The sequence below is a fragment of the Tyto alba genome, unplaced genomic scaffold, assembly GCF_018691265.1.
Source record: "Tyto alba isolate M040663 unplaced genomic scaffold, T.alba_DEE_v4.0 Super-Scaffold_18, whole genome shotgun sequence".
Classification (NCBI taxonomy): domain Eukaryota; kingdom Metazoa; phylum Chordata; class Aves; order Strigiformes; family Tytonidae; genus Tyto; species Tyto alba.
The window spans coordinates 31394304-31421910 of record NW_024881280.1 but is presented as its reverse complement, the minus strand read 5'-3'; the positions used below and the strand labels follow the sequence as shown (position 1 = coordinate 31421910).

At 41.7% G+C, this 27607-nt stretch overlaps 1 protein-coding gene across 1 annotated transcript; it reads left to right on the top strand.

The window, feature by feature from the left end:
* The first annotated feature begins 356 nt into the window (after window positions 1–356).
* Window positions 357–27607, top strand: LGMN (legumain). The gene is made up of 14 exons (XM_042791164.1): window positions 357–488; window positions 6799–6978; window positions 14786–14883; window positions 15751–15832; window positions 16366–16451; window positions 19070–19145; window positions 19625–19687; window positions 20588–20654; window positions 22291–22409; window positions 23093–23182; window positions 23847–24044; window positions 24712–24882; window positions 25980–26047; window positions 26843–27607. The coding sequence occupies exons 2-14, from the start codon at window positions 6841–6843 to the stop codon at window positions 26880–26882; spliced, it is 1296 nt and encodes a 431-aa protein (XP_042647098.1). The 5' UTR covers window positions 357–488; window positions 6799–6840; the 3' UTR covers window positions 26883–27607.

Here is a 27607-nt window from a genome sequence, read left to right as displayed (position 1 = left end):
ATTCCCGCCCTGGGCCTCCTGCCCCCATCCTGCCCCCAAAGCACAGGAGGGCAGTTCCGACGGTAAAGCGCAGCCGGCGCTGAGCCCCCTCCGTGCCCAGCGCACAGCATACACACACGCCACGGGCGCCCACGGCCCGTGGAGGCGGGGGGGGGGGCTCCCCGCGGGCTCCAATCCACCCACCCCCTCCCCGCGCCGGGCTGCCCGACCCACGCGAGACGCGCTCCCCAGCTGCACCCAGGGCGAGGGGACTACATCTCCCACCGTGCTTTGCGTGCCAGGCCCGCGGTCTTATGAGGCCGGGGGAGCGCAGGGCTCGCCGGGACACGTAGTGCGGCCGAGAGGGTGTCCGGCCCCTCCTCCGCCCGGCCGCCATTGGCCGGCGCCGGCCTCCGCCCAGCGCGGCCCGGGGGTTATCTCGCCCCTCTCCGCTCCGCGCCGCTCCGCAATCACAGCGGCCGCGCAGGGACGGCTCCGCGGGCAGCGCGGTAAGGGCCGGCCGGCGGTGGCTCCGCGGTGCCTGGGGAGGGTCCCGTCGCTGCTGGCGGCGGGGAGGAGGAGGAGGAGGAGGAGGAGGAGGAGGAGGGTGGCGGCAGGGGTATGCCTGGGCGAGGGGAGCCGTGAGGGCTTACCGGCCCCGGCGGCAGAGCTGCCCGGGGCGGGGGTGTGAGTCCCCACCGGCTCTGGGGGAGCGGCCCGGAGCCGCCGGTTTCCCCTCCCCGGTTGCGAGCGCTCGCCCCCGGCGCCCTCCCGGGGGCTGCGGCCGTTAGTCAGCGGCGGGGGCCGGGCCGGTTTGCAGGGTGTCCCCCCCCACACCCCCCCCCCCCTCTCCCGCGGCCGCGGAGCGCCGAGCCGCGCCGGCGGTGCTGCCCCAGGACAAGGCGCTGGGGCGCGGCGGGGCCCCCCCGGCCCTCGGAGCCGCCTCTGAGCTCGCCCCTGCGGGAAAAGGCTTCGCCGGGGGGAGAGGGGCAGGCGGGCGTTGCTCGGGGCTGGCGCAGGAGGGCGGGGGGGCCTGGGGGGGCAGCAGTAGCAGCAGCAGCAGCGCAGGTTGAGTCCCCCGTAATACGTTTTTAACGGAGGAAGAGGGTGGAATAAGGATTGACGGGTTTTTTTTTTTTTTTTTGGAAAGAGCTGATGGTGCCTGTAAGGTACTGCCCTGCGGTTGTTTATAGCTGGTAGGCGAACCTGCTGTAACACCGAGGTCTGCTCTGAGTTGGTAGCACCACTCGTTCCTAATTAGGATGGGCCAGCCCTGTGTCGGGTGTCTGTATTTGGGGGTTAAAACAAATGCTGCAGTGAAGGTCTGAAATGCTAAGATAAACCATAGTAAAAGACGTTCAGGGTGCAGGAATCTCAGACTTTATGTGTAGTCGTTTCTCCAGAATTTCATTCTGTCCAAACGCTTCCATGTTTGTTGAGCAGAAATGCTTACCCTCATCTGGTTTATTCTTCTACCCTCAACCCCCCACCCCCCTGCCCTGAATCATGAAATGTGAAGTTATTTATGCAGTGTTGCAGTAGCTGGTTTTTGTACCATCAGAATATGTTTCCAGGTGCTTTGTATATTTGTAGACAGATCTGAAAGTAAGTAGCAGAAAGTGTTTTCCTGAAGCCTTAAGATCTGCCAAATTTCAATCTAGGCTTTTTGAAGTGTATGGGGGGGGCGGGAAATATCCCTTAAACCAGGTTTATTATATTGTCATCATTCTAAGAAGCATAAGGAGTGATTTTTATTCCCCTTCCACCCTGGTAAATGATGCCATCTCTATGCTGCTGAGAGACAAATCTACAAAGAAGAAAATGAGCTTTATTTAAAATTACTTTTAAATTACCTTTATTTAACCCTTAAAATGTTTAAAACCATTCCGAGTTAATATAATTACAAATTCTTGTTTTTAAAGCAAGAATGACATATATCTTCAGTAGCTATACCAAACTATATTACTATGAGCTCTAATCAAATTAAGTTGATTCACAGAATGGTTACTAGTAGACTTTGTAAAGAATTGTTTTGCAACGCAGACCATAATCTCCTTCAAAATGTACCTTATCAGAGTTTACAGTGATAAAGACTTTTTCTTGCTACCATACAAATGCATAAAGAAAACCAGACTACTTCTGCAGGGGCTTAATCACGGGTTTAGGTGCTTCAGTTTGCATAGCAGCCAGCACAACATGTAGGCAGAACATTGCTGACAGAGAACTGCAAACATTAGTTTCCTGTGAGGAGGGCTATCGTGAGTCACATTTTATGGAAATCAGCATCTAAATATTACAGTAACAGGCAATATGCAAGCACTGTGTGGTAAAAGGAATTGTGACTTGATTTTGAAAACTAGAAGTCTGGTAGTTATAAGAACGGCTGAAAAGAAATAGACATTTCCAAGAAAAACTGGAATGATCAGCTGATTAGTTTAAGGCTGTAATTTCTCCCCAAGATTATTGTTAATTAACTTGCTTCACGTGAAGGGAAAATGGGTATGTGGTTTCTGTTTATATAGCACTTAGAGGCTGTGCTCGAGGTATTTGGAGTTTAAGCTACCAAAGTGTCAACATCACCCTAAACACTAGTGGAAGATACTTTGATCAACATAAACACCTTTCTTTAGGGTGGTATCTTGTTTTTCTAAGATTTCTGATCTTAGTGGACTGTTTTCTCAAAGGGAACTTGGGGAACAGGCTGTTGACCAGAAGAGTTGTTCTAGCAGCAGCTGGCCACTTCCAGATGCTGTCTGCCTTAAGCATCCCTCCCTTATCGAGTCAGATCCCTGTGTGCTAGCCATGCAATGGGAAGTGGTCAAGATACCTCTGTCAGGAAAACCAGGCTTTAAGAGCCAAGTGAATTGTTCTGCAAGAGCCAAACAGTTCCGGCCATGCTGCTTCCAGGGGCTGTGCAGCAGCCTACCTGTGTGTGTACATGCTGTGGTTCTCATGCTGAACCCAACATGTCTGCAAGATGCGCCTTTTTCCTGGCACAGTCTCCAAAAAAAAAAGTTAAATAACTCTTCTATGAGAAAGACTAGGCAGAGCTGATCAAATATATTCATATTTTTGGGGGTCAGCCAAAGCTCTAAAATGATCTTGTAATTTTTCAGTTCTTCCATGTAGTCTCACTCGGCATGCATTTAGGATGGAGCGTGACAGATCTTTGGTTCTTCGCTTTCAGAAAAAGGCTTTTTGTGTACCTGTAGTAAGCTGGTCAGCTGAGCTGGTTTCTCTTCTGATATGACCTGAAGACATAGCATGTGATGGGAACTTTCTCTTCTCAACTGTAGGTCAAGAACTCATTCAATGCAGCCCAGAGCACAGTCTTTCAAATTTCCTGCCTGAGCACTCAAAGACTGTCTTTAAAACAAAACAAAAAAACATGAGAGGTTTGGGTGGTTTTTTGCTTCTTTTTTTTTTTATTTTTTTAGTAGTTGGAAACAAGCAATGAGAGACTTATTCCCACAGCACATGTGCTTAATGGTTAAACCTATTTTAAATGCTGCTTGGAGAACCTTGGGGAGCTGAGCATTTATTGATCATGGTTTTAGTGCACTGTGGTATGTCTGGGTTTTTTTCCTCCCTTCTTTCTAGTGTTAATTTGATTTAATTACAGTATAGGAAAAGACAGGTAAGTGGGATTATGTTATTAGTATAAAAGAGAAGGTTTTTTTCTACTATAAATAACCCATGACAAAACATACATAGTTTTCTAATGCAGTGCGAATGTTTCTTGGTGTTTGGTTGTTTGTTTTATTTTTTTTCCCTGGGCCTTCTGCATCATTCACAACTTTGTCTCAGCAGAGGTAAGAAACCCGACGGTCTGGATATCCGCATTCCATATGGGAGACTGTCGAATCCCCCACGGAGGGACTGCCTGAGAGGCTTGATAGCTTAAGTCTGTTCCTGATCTGGCCCTGGGTTTTTCTGCTGGGGGCCCATTTGCAGGCAGAATGCAGGGCTGGTATCTGGTACACCTGCATCCTGCAATGCGTGGCTGCCTGCTGGGGTACTGAGAGCTCTAGGTCCCTGTTAGTATAGTCTGGAGCGTGAACTTGTCAGGAAAGACAGTCCCAGCAAACTGTTTCCAGTTCAGGATTTAGCATTCCACAGTGTATTTTTTTTTTTTTTTTTCTGAAGCAGCTTCAGCCTCGGTTGTGTGGTGTATCAGTGACTGACAGCCGGTGACAGTGACTCCTTCCATGTGATGGATGCCTGTCTGCTAGGATCTGCCTTGACATTAGCCTTCGTGTTATATGGCCCAGTGAACAGCTGGCAGCAACACGGCTTCTATTGATATGTCCTGGATTCAAACTAATGATTTACATCTCTAAGAGCTAAGCATCGTGTGCAAGGATCTCCTGCCCTTCAGCAATCATTTGAACCATTTATTTTCCCATTGTATTTTTAATGTAAATAATGTTTTTAGTTGGAGAAATTAGTAGTTATGCTTTAATGAACAAGGAACAAAGTTTCTTCTCATGAAACAGATACTCAGCTGTGAGGGATCTGTTTGCATGAATTTCGGCTCCATATTCCAGTAAGTCAAACTCAGTTAAGATTTTTAAGCAGATCGCCTAAAATATATTGAATTTCTTTTCTTGTCTAATATTTCAGGAGTTAGAGATACCTGACACTGAATATTGGGAGTGAATAGGCTTGTTGGCCCATGGTGTATTGTGACACATTATAAAAGTTTTTAAACAACTTGGTCTGAATCCTAGCTATGTTGTAGGCAACAGAATAGGCAGTTTTTGTGGATGTTGTAACATGGTATATATGTAAAAATGGTATATTTTTAACACAGTTGTTAGTATGTTATTTGTCTTAACCATGTGAAGAATTGACAAGATAGACAAGGCAGAGTTTTCATAAAAAGTCACCTGTCACTGTTTGGCAACAACAAAGACAAGAATTTATAATTCCAGATCCACATGAGAGATTATAACTGTTTATCAAACTGCAGGAAAATTCTACTTATTCCTTCTTATCTGCTTAACTGCTGAAATAGCTAATAATTCAAAAAACCCTAAATTGTTAAATTATCATGTATTTTTCTCCCTCCTGAATCTCACGCTTCCAGGCAATGACAGGAGTGGTTTATTCCTGAAAGACGTTTTCTAGATTCAAATGAGTTTTTGGAAGAAGAGGTGTCATAGCACTTAACATTTAGTTCCGGATTTTCTGTTCTGTTCTGGAGTTTTTGCGTGTGCTAACAGCTCTTCCTATAGGAGCTGATATGTTAGCATGACTTCCTTTACTTTGTGCTAGCCCCATTTAAAAAAAAAAGTGAACTTCCATTATATATATGAAATATATTTTCCTACAACTGCCTGCAAGACTTTATCTCAGTGATTACTAGATCCAGTCTTGGAAAGACCTACGCTACATGTTACGTTAGCAGTCCTCACTGTACACAGCTGCTTTGGAGATGAGCAGGCTACTTTTCTGTTTCAGCCTCATTGGAGTGGCTGCAGATGGATGGTTTTGACTGTGGGGCCCCGAGGCTGACTTAGATACTGTTTAGTTATTTGGTTTAGTGGCAGCTTTGACATTGTGCCTTGTGACTGTGTCATATGGCTTGGGAGTTTCCAGAGAAAGCCATGCCGAAGTAGACTACTCCAGTTCTTAATACAGCACCTCTTCCATAGATAGCAGTGATGATCAACCTCTAGAATCTCTTTTTTGTAAGTAGACCAGTGTAACGTCCTGTCTCTCAGTGTATGGGGAAATATGTAATCTTTGTGTGCCAAGCGCGTGCCATTCTTCAGGGGGGTTTGTTTTGAGCTACGTGTTGGATGCAGCAGACCTGAGACTGACCAACACACATTACCTGCTTTCCCCTGTTCCCAAGGAAAAAAAACTGCCCAAAAAGTGAACCTTTGATTTGATATGGCCAGATTGTTTGCTTTTAGAGCAAATACTTTATCAGACAATCAGGAAGTTCATTAGTAGGGCCACTACCTCTAGTGTCCACTTCAAGAAAGTAGAAAGAGCCATTTCTGCACAGGCTTGGAAAAGCAGAACCTGAGAGGAGGCTTGAATTCAACATCTACAGACTCAGACCAGATTCTCTCATCTACCTTGTGCAAACACTTAACCATTGTGCAAAAGAGATGAAAATGCTACTCTTTCATGTGGTACTGGTTCGCATTTGCTCTCCACGAGCATAACAGGTTGCACAAATAGCGTGAGGCAATCCAAGTCTGCACTTCCCCCCCAGCCCCAGCAGTTAGGGCTGTATCTTGGGCAGAAAAGCAGCGTGGCCTCTCTCCACCCGCTCTGGCTTTGCAGGCACAGAGAGCTTTTGTGACACTGACCTTCCAACTCCCAGGCAGTTCTCCATGTCGATGCATCCTTCTGCCTACCTCACCTGGGATTTGACTCAGTAAGAATGGGCTAAATGCCAGTGAATGGAAATCAGGGGACTACATAAGCAGAGAACAAGAAAAAGTTAATGTGAAAAGGTTTTATCTGTGAAATACTTGATAGTGAAGCTTGCTCTGTATTTGAGGCTTATTCATTACCAGCTATTATAGAACAGAACAACCAGAGGGAGCTGAAAGACTTGGTTGTCCCATACAGAATTGCTTTCAGTCAGATTTGAAAGCTGACAGAAAACTCTTGTAATAGTAGCAGCTTGGTGCTAAAGGAAGATATGACCAGAAATTGTACTGTGGATTGTGTTCTGTAAAACACAAATACCTACAAGCAAGAAGAGCTTCTAGTTGTGATACCGCTGATGTTTAGTCTGCATTAGTTTTATTTTTGACTGATGTCCTCTGATTTACTTCTCTCAAACTTCTTCATTAGGGATTTTCTTTCTCCTGTTTGTGGCTTAATTAAGGAAGAGAGATGATATTGAAAGCAGTTGTGCTGCTGGGCTGTGCTCTGAGCATCAGCACATTCCCCATGGAAGAGCCTGAAGATGGAGGCAAGCACTGGGTGGTGCTTGTTGCGGGTTCGAACGGCTGGTACAACTACCGACACCAGGTAAGTACCACTGGTCCCACGTGCTGATGTCAGACACTCCCAGAGCAGGCATTTTCTGGACTTGCAGGGAGCTGATAGCTGCCTAGACTAGTTTAGCCCTTTTCTAGACTTCCAGGAGTGTGTGGAGGTTTTTCAAAACAAACAGCAGCAGGGTTCACTCAAAGCCTGGTCTTAATTCTTGATATTCCCACAACAAGAATTCCCCTCCACTGCTCCTTTTACTAGTTGAAATTTTTTTGCTTACAACTTTGTCCAGTCTTTCATCTCTTGAAAAGCTGTCATTATCAGGAGCAGCAGTATTCTTCCTCTAATCATGCTTCTGCATCCTGGGAGACCTGTATTATTTAGGCTATATACTGTTACTAGTCTAGATGATCTGACCCCAACTTGCAGGTGAACAAATGATGTCTAGAATTAAATCTCATTTTGAGACACATGCATGTTTCTTTCCATTTGTTTTCCTCTTTTCCTTATCTTACGGAAAAGTTCCCTTCAGTTAAAAAAATCTGCAAAGGCTCAAATGCACCGTATGTTTTTGTGGGGTGGAGGACATGCAGAACGGGGTTCTTTTTGTCCTGAATCAGTTTCGTCCCTCTGTTCAACATCATGGCCTCAGAGGTGTGTTGGCAAAACAAGGGTACGGTGCACTGGGGTGGAGGGATCAGAGAATGGCAGAAGGAGGAGAAAAGGGAACAGGAACTCCTGAGTTTGACACTGCTGTCAAAGCCAGTGTGCTGTGGAATTGTGGTCTAAGTGTGAGTGTTGGGATGGACAGGATTACATCCAAGTGACTTAACTCTGATTAAGTTCAAGACTTGTAATCAGCAGTCAGGAGACTATAGCAGTTTTTCCCTTCGGAGAATTCTTGGGCGATCCCTTAAACAGATTAATTGCCACTTAAAGGCAGTGTTTGCTCTAAACTTGAAACTACCTCTTGCTTTCCTGGAGAACAGGGTCCTTTTAATTCTGATTAATGTACACACTTGTATATTTCTAAATGTTAGAAAAACAGTTTATTAGACTACTGTTTAAAGTGAACTTAAACAGAGATTGAAACACTAGTATATAAACCCAGCATTTTAAAAGTTAAACTGTATTAAATGTACTGGGTACAGCTGATTTGCTGAGCACTGAAACTCTTTAAGTGGTTATTATTTTTAATGTAACTTCCTGTAAAGATCTAAAGAGGCTTCATCCTCTCTATGTTGATTGAGGAAGAAATGAGCCTTCCCTGTGTTGGGCACACTGGGGTTTATGTCTGTATTTCTCCTCCCCCTCAGCTCACCATCAGTTTGTAATTTGCAGTGCAGTGATGAGCTTAAAACTGAATGAACCAGACTGACAGCCTTGTTGCATCTGAAGAATAACCTGTTACTGGCAAATGCTAGCTCAACACTTTGACAAACTGGGTTTAGCTGGATTTTACCAGCTCCTTGCACGGTAGCTATTACCTGATGCCATAGTTGGAATGTTACATCCTTAATATAAACTATTCCTAGTTCAAATTAAGTCTGAAAAAGAGATTTTTAAAGTTGAAATTGGAAAACAATTATAAAAATACTGGTGTTGTACTTGATCACTGCCTGCCCTGGAGTTTCGAAATACAATTACTGACTTGTGCTCTGGTTGTTGCTATTGCTGTATAACCAGTCTTGCTGTCTCCTTTCCCCTCTAGAAGTTAATTCTTTAAATAAAACTGTTTTTTAAAGCTCTGGCTCATGAGGATTTGTTTTCTACAGTTGCCCAAGCATAGAGTTTTCAACCTTTTAGTGAGCCTTCAGTGTCAAGTATATCTGCCAGTTGTAATGTAGTTATGAAGAACACAAGATGAACACTTACTTATTGTTGGACACAAATGTGATTTAACATGCCAGTTTCACAGAAGCAAATCAACTTTTGAGTGTGGTCATGCTTTGCAGAAAGTTAAGTAATTGCTTTTCAAGGTTAGAAAAATGAGACCAGGATTTCTTTAAAGACCTTAATTTTGAAGATAATGTCAACTAACAGTGCAAAATATCTGCAATATCAGATTGTTCGGCATTTCAGTCTTAAGTTTCAGTATTTTAACCTCTACTACTTGCTTCAGGTACAGTATTAACATTTGGAAAAAAGGAAAATTGGGGCACCACTAATAATCCTATGGAAGTTGTGAAGTCAGCATTATAAAATAAGAGTCTGTGTGAAGGATTCTTCAGAATGGGGCTGAGCTTCTACTTACCTGTCCTGGGCAAGATACTGTGCCTCTAACTTGTCACTGAAAGAATCCATTCCTCCAGGATGCAGCACATCAGCAGCCTGTGCTGGCTTGCCTAGACCTTTTGTGGCCGACCTTAAGGGCCTGGCAGGAGTGAGCATCCGTGGTGGGAGGGCATTCAGTGAGAGGGACCCAACAGTCATGGAAAATCCACTCTGTGTGTGCCACGAAGTGTAATCCAAAGAAGGGTGCCTTCGGTATCAAAAAAACAGGGAAATTTATTCACAGCAAAACCGGCTGAACCATCAGCTTTTAGGAGAGTTATATGGAGGAGGGAAAGGTACTACAGAAATCCCAGATGTAAATACAGGTGTATATATATATATATAACATTCTTGGAAACATTATGCAGACTGATCACCGTGTTTTTGTGTGTTAGTGCTCCCTGTCTTCCAGCAGTGGAAGCAATAGCACTGTAAGTATTTAAATTATCCGCTCAGATCACTTACAGTAGAACCAGGACTAGAACTTGGACTTCCAGTTCTGCATTTCATCTGTTGTGAAAGTCATTCTATAGTGAACACGTGCAGAAACACATGCTGTTTTTCAGTAGAATACCTGTACTGCCAGAAAGCAAAGGAGTGCTCCAGGATTGCAGATTTGTGTAATGCTTTGCTTTCCAGTGGAGAAACTGCAGAAGAAAATATGTTGTACTCACTTTCTTTCTGCCATCGCCTTTCTTCCTCAGAACTTCTCTGATCCTAGCCTGTGTGCATGTGAATTTGTAGATGTGAACGTTCTTCTAAGTAGTTACTCAATGAGACTGTTTCTATTACTGAACTGTTTGCTATTCCCTATGTGCTACTAAGTGCTTTTAAATATCCCTTTGTGTCTGCTGAGGTCTCAAATTACATCTCTGGGTTTCAATTGCTCAGTTCAGTTGTTCAGGATACAGTTAATACATGATGTTGCATATTTGTATTTTGTGAGCTCCAGCTGTTTTGCATGCTGTCTGCATACAACACAGTCAAAAGACACTCTCTTGCCTTCTGCAGTAGTTACCTGGTGGCAGTATGTGTTCATCTGACTAAACCATAAAAGATGATTATACCTTCAAAAATATCTTCAAAAACATCTCTAATTTCATACATGAAAAGTTGTAGGGAAAAGAGTCCATCGTTATGTGCTGTACAGACCTCCTGAACACTAAATTTGTAAAGATGATGCAGACCCTGGGAACACCGAGTTTGCACCTGTAACCTCAAGGAATCTGAACCTCCTTCAAAGACGTGTAATTCAGCCTTCAGTGGTTGGGATCCACTATCAGCGGTGCAAACCTCAAGTATAGACAAGATGAGGATAAAAACCCACTGCTTGCACTTATCAATGAGTGAGATTCACACCTTGCAGACACTTGGTTCTTCTGATGGCTGAGCTGGGACTGCTTCCTAATCAGAATAATCTAATGTTGTCTTACAGGTTTGTCTCAAGTTCCTAAAATAAATCTGCAGTGTTTTGAATAGGACACGGCCCAATACTGTCACTTACTGTCATTGCAGAGCTGGCTTGTATATTGCCTTGTGCTTGTGGCTTCTCAGTTCAGTGTTTTCACCTATATCTTAGTGGTTTTGATTAGAGTTGCTTGGGCTGTGGAAGGACTATCAACTTGCTCCTTTCTGCTCCTCAGCAGTTCTGACTTTTCTATAGCAGCTTTTTTTGTTACCAGACTTGCTTCTATTCCCTAAATGCAACTAAGCGTTTGTAATATATACCAGGAGTATTCCTCCTTTCCCTGGGAAAGTGGCTCAGCTCTCTACTATGCAAAGAGCTAGACGAAAAGCTTCGTGACATGCATGAGCAGATACAGCGGTAGATGCCACTTGTAGATTTAGAGAATGAGCCAACAAACTAGTTCTCCTTAAGAGAAATAGAATTTTGTATATACTTCCGCCTCTCTTGGGAGCTGATTGTACCACCTAACTCAAACCTAAAGCTGGCTTCACAAACAGATCAGAAAGAGACAGACCAATGCTTGCTGCATGTTCCAAAAGACATAGTCAGTGGAAAAGCCTATGCTTCACAGAGTCTTACTAAAGGTGAAAAAAGCTGAAAAGATCTAGCAAAATTTAAATTCTGAAAAAAAAAAAAATTTTTTTGAATTTGCATACATGGGTCTGATTTCAGTTGTTTTTAGTCTTATAGTTACCAAGCTTTATGGGCCAGGGGCTATATTTATTCAGGGTTTTGGACACTACCAGGCAGTGCAGTATCTTAGTCTGTGACAGTCCTCAACTCTCTAGTCTTGCAGGTAACCAACATTAAGGATGCCTTGGCTACCTGGCTTTAACATTTCTTCATAGTGCTTACAAAATTGTAACTGAAGCTACACGATAACCTTTCCTGAGTTCTTAATACAGTTTTTGGCTGATTCATTGATGTATGTTTAAGCAAAGGAATGAAACTTGACTGTCATTTCAGATGTATTCTACCATACTTATACATTAGAGTTCATTCTGTTTTAGGCTGTGGTATTTCAGCATACCTGTAACAGGAACAGTACCACTTTGCAATGAAGCTGACCGTTCATTTCACATGCTTTTTAGCCATGAACCTAGCAGTCATAAGACTAGAAGTAACCAATTTCACAGAAGTCCAAGCTTTTTCCTTTAGGAACTATTTATGTATACATGTGTCATGAAACAACTTGATTTTTCCAAAAATCTGCCACCCCCCCCATCAGTCTACTTGAAAGCTGTGTCACTCAAATGTGTAAACACCTGTATGACAGAGGAGAGTTGGGGTGGTTTTGTTTTTGTTTTCCATTTAGAATTTCCCCCAAATGTACATTTTGGGAAATAAAATGCCCATCCCAAGAAACGAGGGGAATTCCCCCTCTGATCCCCGTGCTTTCAAAACCTAGGAGTTAATTATTAAAGCACGTTTAAGCATAGATCTTCCATGTAAATTTGCTGATACAGCAACAGGTTTAGAGTAACGTGGGGATGAAAGGTCTGAGCCATGCCATTAACAGTGTCCATTTTGGAACTGGGATGGGAGATCAGTTGTGAAGGAGCAGCTGTACAGCTACGCCTTCTCTTCTGTTCTTCTGTGCAGGGCAGCTGCTACTCACTCCAAATCACAGCCGCCAAAGTGTGATTTGCATTTAGCGATGATTTATCTAGTAAACGTTTATGGCATTCATTCCACATACTAAACCAACAAGAATAATACCAGCAAGAGATCTGGAGTAACACTAACTGCTTCTTTTAGGGTAGTTTACAGGTACAGATAGGCCAAAAATATTTCTGGAAGAAACAAGGCTCAAATATCTGTATTTGAGAGGCAGTTGCACATCAACAGGAAATACTCCAGGTTCACATACGCCTCCCCACTCTAGCAGCAGACTGTCTCTATTCTGGTTTATAGATATTTTTTTTTATGTGTATGGAGGGAACAGGAGGAGCATGTGACCAAGATCAAAGGCTAGTCAGGTCAGCAAATTCTATGCAAAACCCCACAACTGTTTACTCAGAACTGCCCTACTTTAGCCAATGGAGTTGCTTTTGCTGTTCTAGCCTACGTTGGTGATATTATTATGCTACCAGTGGGCACAGTTCACTTAGCAAAAGCCTTAAAAGGCTGGGTCAATCCCCAAATGGGCATGAGTTAAGGTTGAGAGGAGTCGATTACGTTGATCTGTTTCCCTCCACACTAGAGAATTTAAGCCATTTAAACTTACCACCAATATCTACTTTACTAAGACAGGACACAGTGAGCAAATGGCCAATGAATTGGAAGGGAGGAGAGAGGAGACAAAAAAACCCCGATTATTTGCATTTACAAGCTTAACTAATTTGGGGTATTTTGGTATTAATTAAAACCACCTCTGAAGTCCCTAGCTGGCCAGCCACATGTGTCTGGGAGCACAGACACTTGCTGATTGAGTATATTGATATGTCACAATAGTGTTGCCAGCCTGTAACTGTTTCTGTCAGCATAATGAAAGTGTATTATGTCTTGAGAATGAAGAGGGATCTATGATCTACTCATCAATCAGTGTAGAGAAGCCCTGATTAGTGTTTTCTTCTGCTTGGGTTGCTTCTGAAAATCAAGCACGTGTTTAGTCAAACCTGCACTCTGCTGTTTCATATTATATGTGATGCCTTAACTCCATTTAACCTCTACCTTTTGACTTGCTGAAGCAGCAGCTGGTGTAAGGACGTGCAAGGAAGTGGAGAACTAGAAACAGTGGAGATTGTCTGGGACAGGTGGAAGAGAACGTAGGCTGATCTGTGTAGTAGGAAATGGAACTGCTTTAGTAAGGATAATTTAATGTTCAGGGTCAGTCATGTGAACGTATTTTGCTGAGGGAGAGATCATTGGCATTGAATGTTCCTCACCCTTCCCAGAGTCTTGCACAGCTACCCTTCCTTTTCAGCTTCAGCGACATTTAGAAGACCAGGGATTATAAAGTGACGGGATTTTACAGTGCCCTTTCAGTTAAACTAGTCAAAATCACTAGTACTCCTAAGCCATCTAAACCTACGTAGGTCCACTTAAACCACTTCAGTTTGGTTTACAAACCAGCAAATTAGAGGAGTTCAGCAGAAGCAAGCTTTAAGACTTGCTTCTTGCCTGCATTTGGAGTGTGCATTTTTTAGATGAGATTTCTTCCATTAAATCTGCACAGCTTTTTCTAGCATGTGGTAGGTTGTAGTTCTAGAGTTTAGGAATGATTGTTAATATCCCATTAGGTCATTCACAGACTGCAAGTCTAAAAGAGTAGAATTATTTGGGCTGGGATTACTAAGAATTTAGCATTCTGATAGAGGTTTACATTTACTGTAATATCACTTTGATGAGTACTGTTATTTCTGCATCATGGGAAGATGGTTCTGTAAAGAAAATCTGCTTATTCATATCCTGTGCAAGTCAGGAAAAGAGCCTCAACAGAAATTCTGCAATTCTGTATTCCACAGAAATCTGTTTTCTTGCCCTGAAGTTGCTTCAGTTTTACTCTACAAGAAATATATAATTAAAAATGAAATTTTCCTTAAACAAAATTCTCATCTAATAAAACAAAACTTAATAAAATCATTGGAGAGATGAGATTGGTAAACCATACTTGCTTAAGCCAAGGACAGTCTTTCATGCTTAGTCATGCAGGCTTGGTGCAGAACTAATTGAAATTGGTGGAAATCCAACTCTTTTCTTCTGCTTGGCACACTTTGGATTTGTCTGTCAGTGCACAAGGTTTTCATTTAGATTTTCTCACAGAACACGGAACATTATTGAGAACCTTTTGTTAAATTTTGTTATCTGTACCAAGTCTAAAGTAACTTCAGTTTTGTGTTTAAATAAGAAATGGAAATAGGCAAATTAGAGAGAAATTTTAATCATAGTCTCTATTATTAATGCAAATACTCCTAGTTAAAGACATTGAGTTTTGGTTTAACCTATGCCCTTCAGTCCTCTAGCAACCCTCAGTCTCTTATATTTGAATGCACTTTCTTTTGGACAATAGCCTGCTCTTAGGCCTGCAAAGCTATTTTTCTTTTGGTCTCAAAGGTGACATCTCTGTTAAGCTAGTAATGAAAATCTGCTTAATTTCAGGCAGACGTGTGCCATGCGTACCAGATCGTACACCGAAATGGAATTCCAGATGAACAGATCATTGTCATGATGTATGATGACATTGCTGATAATGATGAGTAAGTGATGAATGTGCCTAAGTCACAAACTATATGGTTACTACAAACATGCCATCGTCACCACAGAGTTCTGGGTTTGTAGTAGTTTTGTAAGGAAAGCCTTTAAAACTACCTGTGATATGCATAGAGAGGTTTTATCCGTCAGCACAATAATTCTCCTTTGAAATGTGCTCATGGGCTTTCCAAGCCTTGCTCCACAACTCAGCATCAGCTGTGGCACTGAGGACTGCAGAACTTCATTGTTAGGAGAGTAAGTGATCTTAACTCCCAGGCATAACGTTTTACAGCGAGTATATAGCCTAAAACCACAAACATAGGGAAGCTCTGTGTATTACTTGCAGGGCTTTTTTGAAAGGACATTATCGGATTAATTCCCAGAATGTACCTTCAACAAAGTGCACATGTCCCGTTCTTGGTGATTATCTAGAGTGTATCACTGCTTCCTATATGAAGCAGTTCAGTTACACAGCCTCTGATTCTGAGACAACTTCAGCAGAGATCAGCGGGCTTCACATGCACAGCAGCACTGGGAGCAAAAAGTAGAGGGGACTGAAGGCAAGACTGAAGGTAGAGAGATGGTAGTGTAAGAGGCCACCTGCCTGCATCTTCAGATTAATCGACGTGGTCTGAGGCAGGATACTTGAAGGTACTCTGAGGATAAGGACACTTGAGGCAAGCATACATAACTGACTGAAGTGAAAAGGCCTTCATATTCTGAGATCACTTAACGACACATGGTGCAAGCACCCATACTCTCTCTCAGGCAAGCTGGCCAGTCAGGGCAGTTTAAATGGTTTCCTGGTTATTCTCAGGTCTTTGTATGGCATGTGGCTGATTATTCATATTTATGTTCTGTTTAACTTTCAGAAATCCAACAAAAGGCATTGTCATCAATAGACCTAATGGCACAGATGTGTATGCTGGAGTGCCCAAGGACTATACAAAGGAGGTACGAATGCAATGCCATTCCCCAGGGAAGGTTCAGCATTAGCCAATATTCTGAATAAATCCTTTCAGCCTACACTGAAAGGAGTAGCTTACACTCCAAAAGACACGTAGTGTAAAGCTTATTCACCTGCATGGTTTGGCAGGGTTTGGTGTTCATAAGATAATTATAAAGAGTAGATGCTTTGAAATGAAGCAGCAACCATAAGAGTAAACCTTTACACCGTTTCTGTGCTAACACACCAAATAAAAGGAGGAAAAGTCTTGCATTCATAAATATTGTAACTCAGTTTGAAGAACAGTTGTGTAAGGCTGTTTTATCAAATCAGAACAGTAATCCAATCACTCGGTGATTTCGCGATTCAGTATCCAAGTGAGTCATCAGTGGCTAATGCATTATATAATGATGGATTGAAAAGAATGGACAGCTAAACTCGCCCTTCATGCATGGATTCTGACTTCCAGAAGCCATCTTTGTAAATGAAGATTTTGTTGTTTTTGTTTTGAGATTAAACTTTAATTCTCTTAAAACCTTAGGATGTTACTTCAAAGAATTTCCTTGCTGTTCTCCGAGGAGATGTGGAAGCAGTGAAGGGTGTGGGATCAGGAAAAGTACTGAAAAGGTAAGAGGTTTAATTTAGAAAGTAATTGTATGGTTGTGCATTGGCACTGTTTTCAACAAAAGAAGAGGGTAAATTAGAGCAACTTGAGAATCCAGCAAGACTATTGATGGCAATTCCAGGCCATTCACATTAGAAATACAACGGTTCTTGTTTCTTAAACTATCCAGCACCAAGAAGCAACTGCTGATACTTGACTGGTCCGGAATAGATTAGGGTATAAAAACTCTAGAAGATAGGTTCAACTGTATTAAGGTATTTTTTCTCTAGACTATTGTCTTTTGCAAGAGTGGATATTCAAAAAGAGTTTTATTACAGTTTGGAGACTTCTAGAAAGGGTTTGCCAAGGCTTGACTTAATGTACACGAGCAGTTGTATTAGTCACCTGAAGTGGTGAGACTTAGCAGTCAGTGGCAGAGGAACAGAGATAGCTTAAGCAGTTGAAAGAATTGCATATCTAATCCCAGCCTTGGTCTTTGTGGCAGATGTAAGGTTAGTGAGTCTTTGAATGTAATGAAATTGAATTATGGTTTATATTTAATGCGAAAAAACTATTTGTGATTGGAAGAGTAGTATAAGCAATTGACCTTGTAATTTATGTATTGTAGTTAAGGTATTTGTAAACTAAGTTACAGAAATGATTGTAAGTTTGGCAATATTCTAGTATACAAACAATAATAAATTGTAGACTGGCTAAGTAGAATGTAAGATCTGTAATTAATGAGTGTAGTTTATAATTTAGACGATTTAAGAATAAAAGCAATACATTTGACGGCCTAACTAGAAGACCTCTTGCAAAGAGACCTGGTATCGGTTATTCTTCTTGCTTCTACAGAGTTTGGGATATGAAAATATGATGCCTATTTACCTAAGGTGCTTTATATTTCTGACTCAATACTGCTGGTAAAGAGTTATATTATATTTTTCTATGTACAGTATTTCCTGTAAAACCTTTAAGAATTTAAATTTGACCACTTGGAAGGACTAACCTAGTTAAAGAAAAATTGTGGAAGTACCTATCTTCATCTGACAGTTTAATTTTAGAGGCAAAGCAATGAAACGGAACAGAAGAATCCTGCCCTGGCATTGGGGACAGTAAAAAAAAAAGAAGGATCGGGACAGGAATTGAATAAGCTATCGCTCAATTGTTTAAACTTCATCCTGAAAAGCTGAGATAGAAAATGGTATATGCAAGGCAAATATCATTATAGGGAAGAAGTTAATAAACTGCTGCACATTGACTAGATTGTTCTCTTCCAGTAGCTGGAATGAGTCAAGAGTGGCTATAAAATATTTTTCATTAAAAAAAAAGTACTTCAGAACACACCTCACCTGTGGAAGCTTGATGTTACAAGTCAAATAAGGGAGTGGCTATGCAGAGGGCCGAAGACCCTTAGCTACTCAGGAGGACATCTTGAACCCACATGTAAAAGTCCTAGTTATTTACGTTTCAGTGGTCAAATTTTTTGCGCTTAGGGTCAAGAGTGGGACCCAGAAAAATAACACCGAGCCCTTCTTTGTTAGGCTCTGTTGTGGGAGTTTCCCAGCAGCCTGACTTCTGCTATTGGGGGGGGACAATGGACAAGAACTCAGTTACCCTCTGCCCAGAACACTTCTAGATCATCTTCCAGGTTGTTTCCTAACCAGCAGGTTATCGGCCAGGCGGAAGGCTGGGCAATGTCCCCTTGAGCTGCTGTAGTTGTACCTCTTTGCAGTCAGGAAAGAGCAAAGGCAGATACGTATTCCTGGACCACCGACACAGAGGAAAAGAGGAGGGCTTGGGGGACTCCTTCCAATCTGTTCACATATTTTATATTTAATTGTCCCTGAATAGAGTTTAAAAGCAAAATCCCTTTGCAGATCTGGCTGTCGGGGCAAGACCCGAAGATCACCCAAACGTCATCTGTTTGCTTTAGAGTACAGTAAAAATCTACGGCAAACAGCGTGCTACACCGACGTTGGGGAATCCAAGCCCGTGAGCAGGCAGTGCTCAGCCGACTGAGAGCCACTCAGTGCAAACGCCAGTCCAGCCTAACCGGGGGGTTTGGGCGCGCATCAGTTCCTCACGGAGGCGTAGGCTGGCGCTGATCTGGCAAAGAATGGCCACACCGATCACAACGAGGTGGTACATAAACATGCCCAAGGATCTCACCAAAGAAGTTTTTATGGTTTATCCCTGTGTTGTTGGTGCCTTGGTATAACTTAGTTATAAAAGTCTTTCTGTTTTACCAGACTGCTGCAAATGCCCACAGTATGACAGATTCCTCAGGTATGCATGAAAAAACAATCGCTCTCCCGCCACACTTGGCGTACCAGCCCCTGCCTCACTGGCAGTCAGTTTACAGTTTGAAACATGTCGTGTAATTTCCGTATTCCCCATGTTTGAGGGACTAGCCTGTAGCCCTGTTTTCACTCCTTTTGCCGACACTCGTCTCCTCTCATAAGCACCCTAAGTGGTATGCTTTGGGAGGAAAAAAATATTACCAAGAGGAGGAGGTGCTTCAGCTGTATCGTTTTCAAATATTGACATGTCTTGGCATTGAGAAGCGGATGATTGTTGTTGTAATGAAGATTTGGTTGGAGTGGTTAGAAAGAATTCGTTTGCAATTTTTCTGTTACAGTGGTCCCAAGGATCATGTGTTTGTTTATTTCACTGACCATGGAGCTCCAGGACTTCTGGCTTTTCCTGATGATGATGTAAGCATTTTGCGGGATTACTTTGTCATAAAAAACATCCTTTTAGTGACATACTAAAATGATAATAAATGTAAAACGCACAAGAATGTTTAATGCACTGTCGTATTGACGGTGGAGGCAGAGAAAGAGCAATGTTCTCCTCATCGCTGCAGTTTGAATTTTTTCCAGTTTGAATCTGAAGAATTCAGTTGAAATTAAGTTATGTCATTTAATATTTCATTGGATTTTGGTGTGGTCCAAGCAGGCTGTTTCACACAGTTTATGACTTGGCTTTCTGGTGCACTGTACATATCATCTGGGACCATTACTCATCTTTTCCAGAGTGGTAAATACTAGAACGTTTTATTTCAGAAGGATGAAGCACTGGATATATCTAATGGGAAACAGTATACGTATTCACAACGGTATTTATTCCTATTAAGTGAATTGTGTGTCTATTGAACATAAGTGGTTTTAATACAAGCCTTCTTATTTTACAGCTTCATGTAAAGGACTTGAATAAGACTATTTGGCATATGTATCATCACAAAAAATACCGGAAGGTAAGCAAGCATATCAGAAGTTGTGAGATTAAAAGATCAGCTGGCATGGGAGAGAGAGATTTATCTTCATTTTGAGAGCTGCATCAAGCAGGAGGAAGCTGTTGCCATGCAGTGCAATTTGGATTAGGATTTTGCACATAAAAGGATTGATCCTTTCGAAATTTTCTCTTGCCATTTTTAGTTTACTATATATTTGCAGCCAATGTTGAGGTGTGGTGTACTGCCTTTTGATAACGGTATATGTTCTGACCAGTGGTGGAGAAATAACATCCGTAACTACTGAACCCTCATAATATGTACCTGACTCTTTCTTCCTGTGCTTTGTTCACTTCAGACGGCACTGTTACTACAGGAAGCTTGTACCTCATGTTTCTCTTGCAGTTACTAATATAGTTTAAGAGATTGTACCTCTTGTCAGAAAATTCTGTGCATTTAGTTCATCACATGTAGTTTTTTAGCAGAAAAATTAATATTTAAAACATTGTAGTAGCTTGCCTTTTTTAAGCAGCTTTCTGTGGTAATCCATCTACTGTGGACGGCTGTATTTAGGAACACATAGATGGCTACTGATTCTTGAAATACTACCTTCAGTAGTGGTACATTGCTGTGCCTAAAGAGTGGCTGTATATTTGGTCTGTGCTTTGTACATTGGTCAGTAGATACCTGTGGATTCTGTAGAGATTAATAGCATTTTTTAATCACGATTGTTTCCCCTTTCCACATAGTTTAGTTCCCCAAAATGAAAAATTGATCCGTTTGCTTTTGTGTTTTATTTTGTAGCCTTACGGATAGCTTTTCTTTCAAGGATAGCAGTACAGGCCAACTAGCTACAGCTGAAAAGCACTGAAGGACTTTTGTCCATTTCCTCATGGAATTTAAGATCTCTGATTTATTTTATAGATGGTGTTTTACATTGAAGCATGTGAGTCTGGATCTATGATGCATCATTTGGCTGATAATATCAATGGTGAGCGATCAGTTAACTTACTGGACTGAAATGTCACAACTTGTTGCAGACCTAAACGGATACTGTGTCAGGGATAGGTTCAAAGCATTTTTATCTCGAGTTTTATCAGGGGAGCACAAGAATTGGAGAAAGTAATATTTTTCATTTATGGGAAGTTCCTTTTAAATAATTAATGGAGTCTTATACAGACTTAACAGGGCTCTCAGTTTCTTGCAAATGAGATGTTGAAAAAGTGTTTATTTTCAGGAACTATGTGGTTGCCCTTAGCTGGTAGCAGTTAGGTTATACTGGCATTTCTCAGCCTCAGCACTGCTAGCAGCAGGTGTGAAGTTCCTGCCGTCACTTTCATTGAGTAGCAAAGGCACTTGTGAGACACCACTGCCAGGAAATTTTGCTACACTCATTTGCACAATAACCCAGGAAGCGGAACTCTGATTTTTCAGGGTTTCTAAACTCTCTGCTGCAGAGCTGGGAGCTCAGCCTTGATTAGGATGAGGAATCACAATCTTTTCAAACTCCTGTTCCGTAGCTGGGAGACTGAGTGCTCTGACTTTCTTGTAGTCTTGAAGCTGTGATTCCAGGGAAGACCAACCACGTGCCCGTCCATGGCTTCCTGGGTCTTTGTCCCTGGAGTATGCTGCCTGGCACCCACCTAGACTTCTTAAAGCTCTGTCAAGGATTTACAGAAGGTTTACATAGGATGTTTCATATTGAGAATTGTTCATGATAAATGCTCGGTGAATCAGCATTTTTCAAAGTTTGTTCTATTAGAAATTTCCAGTCTGAGAACTCTGGATTTACCACCAGCTCTGTCACAGACTTACAAAAGCAGAAAATTGACAATTGATGTATTACACTCTGAAGGTGTCTTTGGCAGCCTTCAATAGTGAGCTGCAAAGCTTAACTGGTTACTTAGTAAGCATTTAAAAGGATGCTAAGAGCAGCACTTTACTATAAAGACAGGATTTAAGACTTCTTTTGCCTTTTGAACCTCAGGTACACTCTGAGTAGAAACAACACTATAGCTGTATAAAAGCATGCCTTACACTTTCTCATTTTGAAACTCGGACTTTCCTTCAGTTGCACAAGTAAGGTTTGAATTGACTTTGGCCTTAATACCTGTAAAGAGGTGTTTACAGTATTCCTGTTGCATTAGAGAAGACTTACTGGGAACACTGTGCTTGGGGCAGGTGTCGTAGAGGTTTGCTTTGCTTTTCTCTCCAGTGTCATCCAATAATAGATATTACTTAGAAGGTAGCATTTTCTGGAAGAAAAGGTGATTTAGGGAATTTACTCCAAGTTTGGGATAAAGTCCTCATTATTGTAATAAAGAGAATGAGTGTATAGGTGGTTGTCAGTGCACAGTGTTCTCAGGCAGAACTTTGAATAGTAGATGTTTCCCTCAGAAGCACATATTCTTCTTAAAACACCCCAGACCACACATTTGGCAGTAAGGAAGGAGCTCTTACAACACTCCTTGGGCAGACTGAACAGAATGATTAAAAGGCTTCTTTCCTTCCTGCTATTTAGAAGCAAAAGTTTGAAAGCCAGAATACTTAGACAAATATATCATGTGCAGCTAAGTACTAAATCATGAGGGGGAGTTGAAGAAAATTACTTTCTCTGTGTCTTACAGTTTATGCAACAACAGCTTCCAATGCCAGAGAGTCATCTTACGCATGTTACTACGATGACGAAAGGCAGACTTATCTTGGGGACTGGTACAGTGTCAATTGGATGGAAGATTCAGATATGGCAAGTACCTTAGATGGGGTTTTCTGCATTTCCATGCATGAAAAATCACTAGGCTTTTAAAAAATATCTCCTTTAGAGGATGTTTGAAAATACCTGGGTTTATGTGAGACTGAAATCAACAGACTGAGTTGTTAAAAGTATTTATCTACTACTCAGAACCATATATAATCTTTATTCGCTTGGGCCACAAAATTTATTTCTGAAAGTAACTTTTAGAAACGTTGTCTTCTTTTATTATTTATAAGATCAGAAACTGTCTAACTTCTAGCTTCAAATTCACATGATCTTGATTTGCTAATGTGAGACCACATCTCCAAATCTGTGAAACAAATTGGGTAGTTCAGTAGGTTGTACCTCTGCTTCGGGGATCTTTAAATACTGAACTGTGGCTAACCCACGTGTTAGCATAATGGAAAACCGTACTAATTAAACAAATCTGGGATTTGTACGCTAGCCCACTGCCTTCTCGCCCATTTTCTGGGAGATTAGGAGATCATTAAGAGCAATTTGCAAATATCCTGTCAAAATTTTCCAGTTTTTACTTTTATGTCTTTCAAAGGTTGCATAGCTCTCCCTGTACGTTCTTCTGCGTACTGGCAGCTAAGACTCTTGCCAGGTTTCCTTGCATTTTTAGAATGGCTGAATTTAAGTATCTGTGACCACATGGAAGTTTCTTCATGCAGGAGGATCTAAGGAAAGAAACACTCCATAAGCAGTTTCAGCTAGTGAAAAAACGCACCAACACCAGCCACGTGATGCAGTATGGAAACAAGGTGTGTATTTGAGTGGGCTGCCTGGTCGGATATATTTTAAAACTTCTGTGCCCTATTCTTTCATCCCTTAAAAAAATGAAAAAAAAAAAAATCAAATCACTGTAAACAGGTAGGGTTGATTTAGAAAATGAAACTTCATCTTGGAAGACCACTTAAGTGGTGATGGTCCTGCTGCTAAAGGAAATACAGCCTTCTTACACTTCAATCCAAGGAGTCAGGATACGAATTGTCCAAGATCTGCCAATAATTTAACACCTCGATCTAATCTAAGAAGGGTATTTACCACTTCCAGGCATATTATGAATGTTAATGAAATGTTAGTAAGTACATTGATCTCTCGAATGGGAAGAGCTAAGAGGTGATATATCATTTATAATAGTCCCATTATTCAGCGGAATAAATATTTATTAAAAAAAGAAGTCAGGTTACTTAACCTGACAGTCTTTTTTCCCCACAGTGAGTTTTAGAAATAAAAGTTCCCTGATTTTTGGCAGTCTTGACTTTGTTTTTAAAAACCCAACGTGTGCACACACACAACCCTATGACCTCCCTTATATTTTCTAATAAAGCAAGTTTAGAGAGTTAGATTTGCATGGCAAAGCAAAGACAGATTACCTACTAGAGGTGATTGACAGTTTCCATTTGTTTACTTTCTAACCTTCAGAGCATCTCCTCCATGAAATTGATGCAGTTTCAGGGCATGGGGAAGAAAGCCATCCCCATTTCTCTGCCACCTGTAGGACACTATGACCTGACCCCTACTACTGATATGCCTTTTGCAATCATGAAACGAAAGCTGATGGCTGCCAGTGACGCTGATGAGGCTAAGAAGATTGCTGCAGAGATGAAAGCACACCTGGAGGTAAACAAAGAAAAACTTTGAAGTACACATCAGCTCAAATTTGTTTCCATCATAAGCAACAGCAGAAATAGCACCCCTGAAGCCAAGGGGATTGCATCCTGGTTTTGCAAATTACAACAAAATTATTCTTCACACTGGTAATGTCTAGCTGATGGTTTACTCTCCCTTTAAAATTCAGGGATCTGTTCCACAAGGCACATTGAGTAGTGATTATCTAGGCAAATGTAAGCAAATGCAGAAATCAGTCTCATAGATTTTATTGCCAGGAAGTTCCTCATCTGCATCCGTAGGGATTCTGGTTGGGAGGAGTTTTTCTTTGGTATTAAAGAAACTCTTGTCTCGGTAGAACTGAAGTCTCCCAAAATAAATAGCTCCTGCAGGATGGTAGTCAGTATTGGTGGTATTGGTGTTTTCTTTCTTCTGGTAGAACACTAGAAGGACAGTGAGTGATTTTTGGTGCCAGGAGTCTGACTTTCTGTCTCCCTAGTTTTCATTTGTGTGTTAAGAGACCGGTCCAAAAGACCGTGCTATAAAAAATGGCAAAATTGGGTTCTCTAAAACTCCCAAGAGTTGAGGGAGGTTTAAAGAAAGAGAAATTTCATTCAAACCCTTCAAATCAGGTTTTAAAAAAAAAACATGTTTTAAGATCTTGTTGTTTTATGTGCAGGTGAAAGAATTTATCCAAGAATCCATGCGGAAGATAGTCACCTTAGTAACAGGATCAATAGAACAGACCAACCAAATTCTGTCAGACAGGCTGATCATCAGCAATTATGACTGCCACCAGGCAGTGGTGAACAACCTCAAAGCTCGTTGTTTTAACTGGCACCTGCCCATGGTAAGTCAAGCATTAGATATAACCTGATAAACGTACTGGTAAAATGAGCACAGTAGTCATGAGCACATCTGCAAAATCAGTTTTTCTTAAAAAATAAGCTTGGGGGAAGTCATATACCTTAATTTTGGAGGAAAGGCTAAGTAATGTTTCTGGAAGCAGGAAACCACTTCCACTACGCCTGTAGATAAGCAAGAAGATTACTAAAAATACTTTTAGTAAAAACAAAACCAAAAATAATCCCTAATTTTTATTAGTTAGTGCTGTCCCTTCATCAACTCCCTCCCCAGAAATCCCAATATTAAATAAGTCATGTTGTATTTCTGCTTGAAACATCTCTACTGGCAGAACAGAAATACAGGCACCACCACTGTGAATTCATAATCCTGGTATATTCAGATTTCTGTATTACGACTGCATGTGGCATTAGTTCCTTGTGACAACGTAGCCACTACTTCCATGGTCTTGTTGAATTCCTGAGAGCCTCTTTTTAGTTTAGGGGTTTTATCACTGTCTACTCTGCCTGGGATCCTGGTTGAGAACCAAATCCTGTTGTGGTAAACACTGTTTAGACAAGAATAAGAAAGGTCAGTTGCTATTCCAGAAACACCAGTCCTGATGTCAGGCAGGATAGCCCAAGCAGGCAGTGGTGTGTGGCAAGATGAGTCAACTGATTTTAGCAGAAAGTAGAAACCTTGTAGTTAGCCAAGATTAAGTACTGTATACAGATCTAAAGGAGATGCACTCCTTCCCCTGGAGCTTCTAATCAACCAGGTTGTTAGGAGGCCACACTGCTCACTTATACTTTTAGCTCCTCTTTAGTGCTTTTTTGGTTTTGTGGGTTTTCTGAATGAAATTGGTTCGATGGGTGAGCTTTGCCTAAGGGGCCATTGTGCGGCAACAGCTGAATTTTCCCAATGAATTCCAAAGAGCAAAGTGCACAGAAGAAAGATAGATTTAGCCTAGTACTGGGTCATCGAGATGATCGATTAAACACTGTGAATATTAATAGTATCTCTAAATTACTTCCACAGTTTAGTTTGGATAAGCAATACCTGCTCTTCATCACTGATATTATTAACAATGTTTGTTTATTTCAGTATGAGTATGCACTGAGACAGCTGTATATCTTGGTCAACCTTTGTGAAGGAGGATACTCCATTGACAGGTAATGAGGTTCCCAGATACACTGTGTAGGATTATCTGTGACTAAAGAAGCAGAAGCTAATAGACAGATAAAGCCAAATATCAAAGGCTTCTCACCTGTTCTGCTCTGTTGAACATTTTGTCAGTAAAGTTCTCACTCTAAAGTTATGAATGCTTATTTTGGAAAACATACCATTATTAGTCCCATCCCACTTGTAATGATCCACTTCCCCAGTAACCCTTTAATTTCATTGTCGAAGACTCTCAGGGGAAATTACAGCCAGTCAGAGGATCCCACTGCACCACATAACATATAATAGCATCACTGGTGCAAGGGTGTTGCCCTGTAACTCCTGTGTGATCTTACACTGAAGCAAGGTTGAGAACTGCTGTATTTTCTCCGCCGCTGGCTCAGAACACCACAGCACTGCTGCGTTCTGGTGAGGAAATAATGGTGCTAGGGCCCTCATCTGTGAGAGTGTGGTAGGAAAGCAGGGAAATAATGGTCCAGGCTGACCCTTACGGTGGTGTGGTAGGGACAAGGGAAGCATAGTGTTGAAAGTCCGTCTTTGCAGTTTGTGGTGGAGGATACGATCCTAGCTTGTGAATCATGCGAGAGGATGAAAAGGGAGAGAGGAGAGCAGAGGGGTAGGGAATGGGAGGGTGGAGTGGTAGTTTAGGCAGCGTGCACATGCAGCCCAGAAGCTGAAGAACTGCTGCCTCCGCTCCTGGGGGCATCCTGCTGCAGTCCGTTTGGGAACTAGTTTGAGAGCAGGGCCCCTATAGAATGTCTCATCATTACTGTTCTCTGTTGCAGAATATGCCTGGCCATGGATCAAGTGTGCCTTGGGCATTGACGGAAACAACAGTTCCTCATATAACCCTTTCTACAAATCATAACTTTTCATAACTGTAATAATCTAGACTTTACATGCATGCAACACGAAGAGAGCCAACCGCTGCACAGGAACTGTACCGGGAGCTGAGGCGATTGACGGTGCTCTCCCTTGCACCCCCACCTGCTGACAGTCTGCTGGTTTGACAGAGGCATCCTGACAGACCACCTGCAGCTTTCAAGATAGGTGATTTGTTTCAAAGCGCAATGCTCTTAAGAATCTCTGGATGATTTGCTTCGAAGCGCAATGCTCTTAAGAATCTCTGGATGAACACTACAAGCCGCCTATGAGTGATTGCTACATCTGTGTAAAATTTAAACATTGAGTCATTAATTCTGGAAGATGTTCTTATACTAGAGCTAACTATTAGCTTTTTAAAAGAGTTAATGAATTGTATTACAGTGACTAATTTGCAGATGGGTTAAAGAGTGAAGAAACCAAAGCCTGTTCTTTAAGCTTTAACTCCTTAACAGTTTAAAGAAATTAGTTGCATTCAAGAACTATCGGATGTGAACAGCACAGTTAAACTGTGAACAGTAAAAGCCTTTGTGGGTAGAAAGCGCTGTTGCCCAAAGAAAAAAGACAAATACCTAATGCTGTAAATTTAGCACCAGTATGCTATAATTAAATGTATGTACACACAAACCTGTGGGAATAAAAATAAAGTTGACTGTTTCATCAACCTA

What these genes read in the sequence shown, in the direction of transcription:
- LGMN (XM_042791164.1), top strand. Translation starts at nt 6,841, where the DNA reads ATGATATTGAAAGCAGTTGTGCTGCTGGGCTGTGCTCTGAGCATCAGC. An exon ending in TGATGCAGTATGGAAACAAG is followed by an intron (nt 23,183 to 23,846) that starts GTGTGTATTTGA and finishes TCTAACCTTCAG; the next exon opens with AGCATCTCCTCCATGAAATT. An exon ending in GGAGGATACTCCATTGACAG is followed by an intron (nt 26,048 to 26,842) that starts GTAATGAGGTTC and finishes TCTCTGTTGCAG; the next exon opens with AATATGCCTGGCCATGGATC.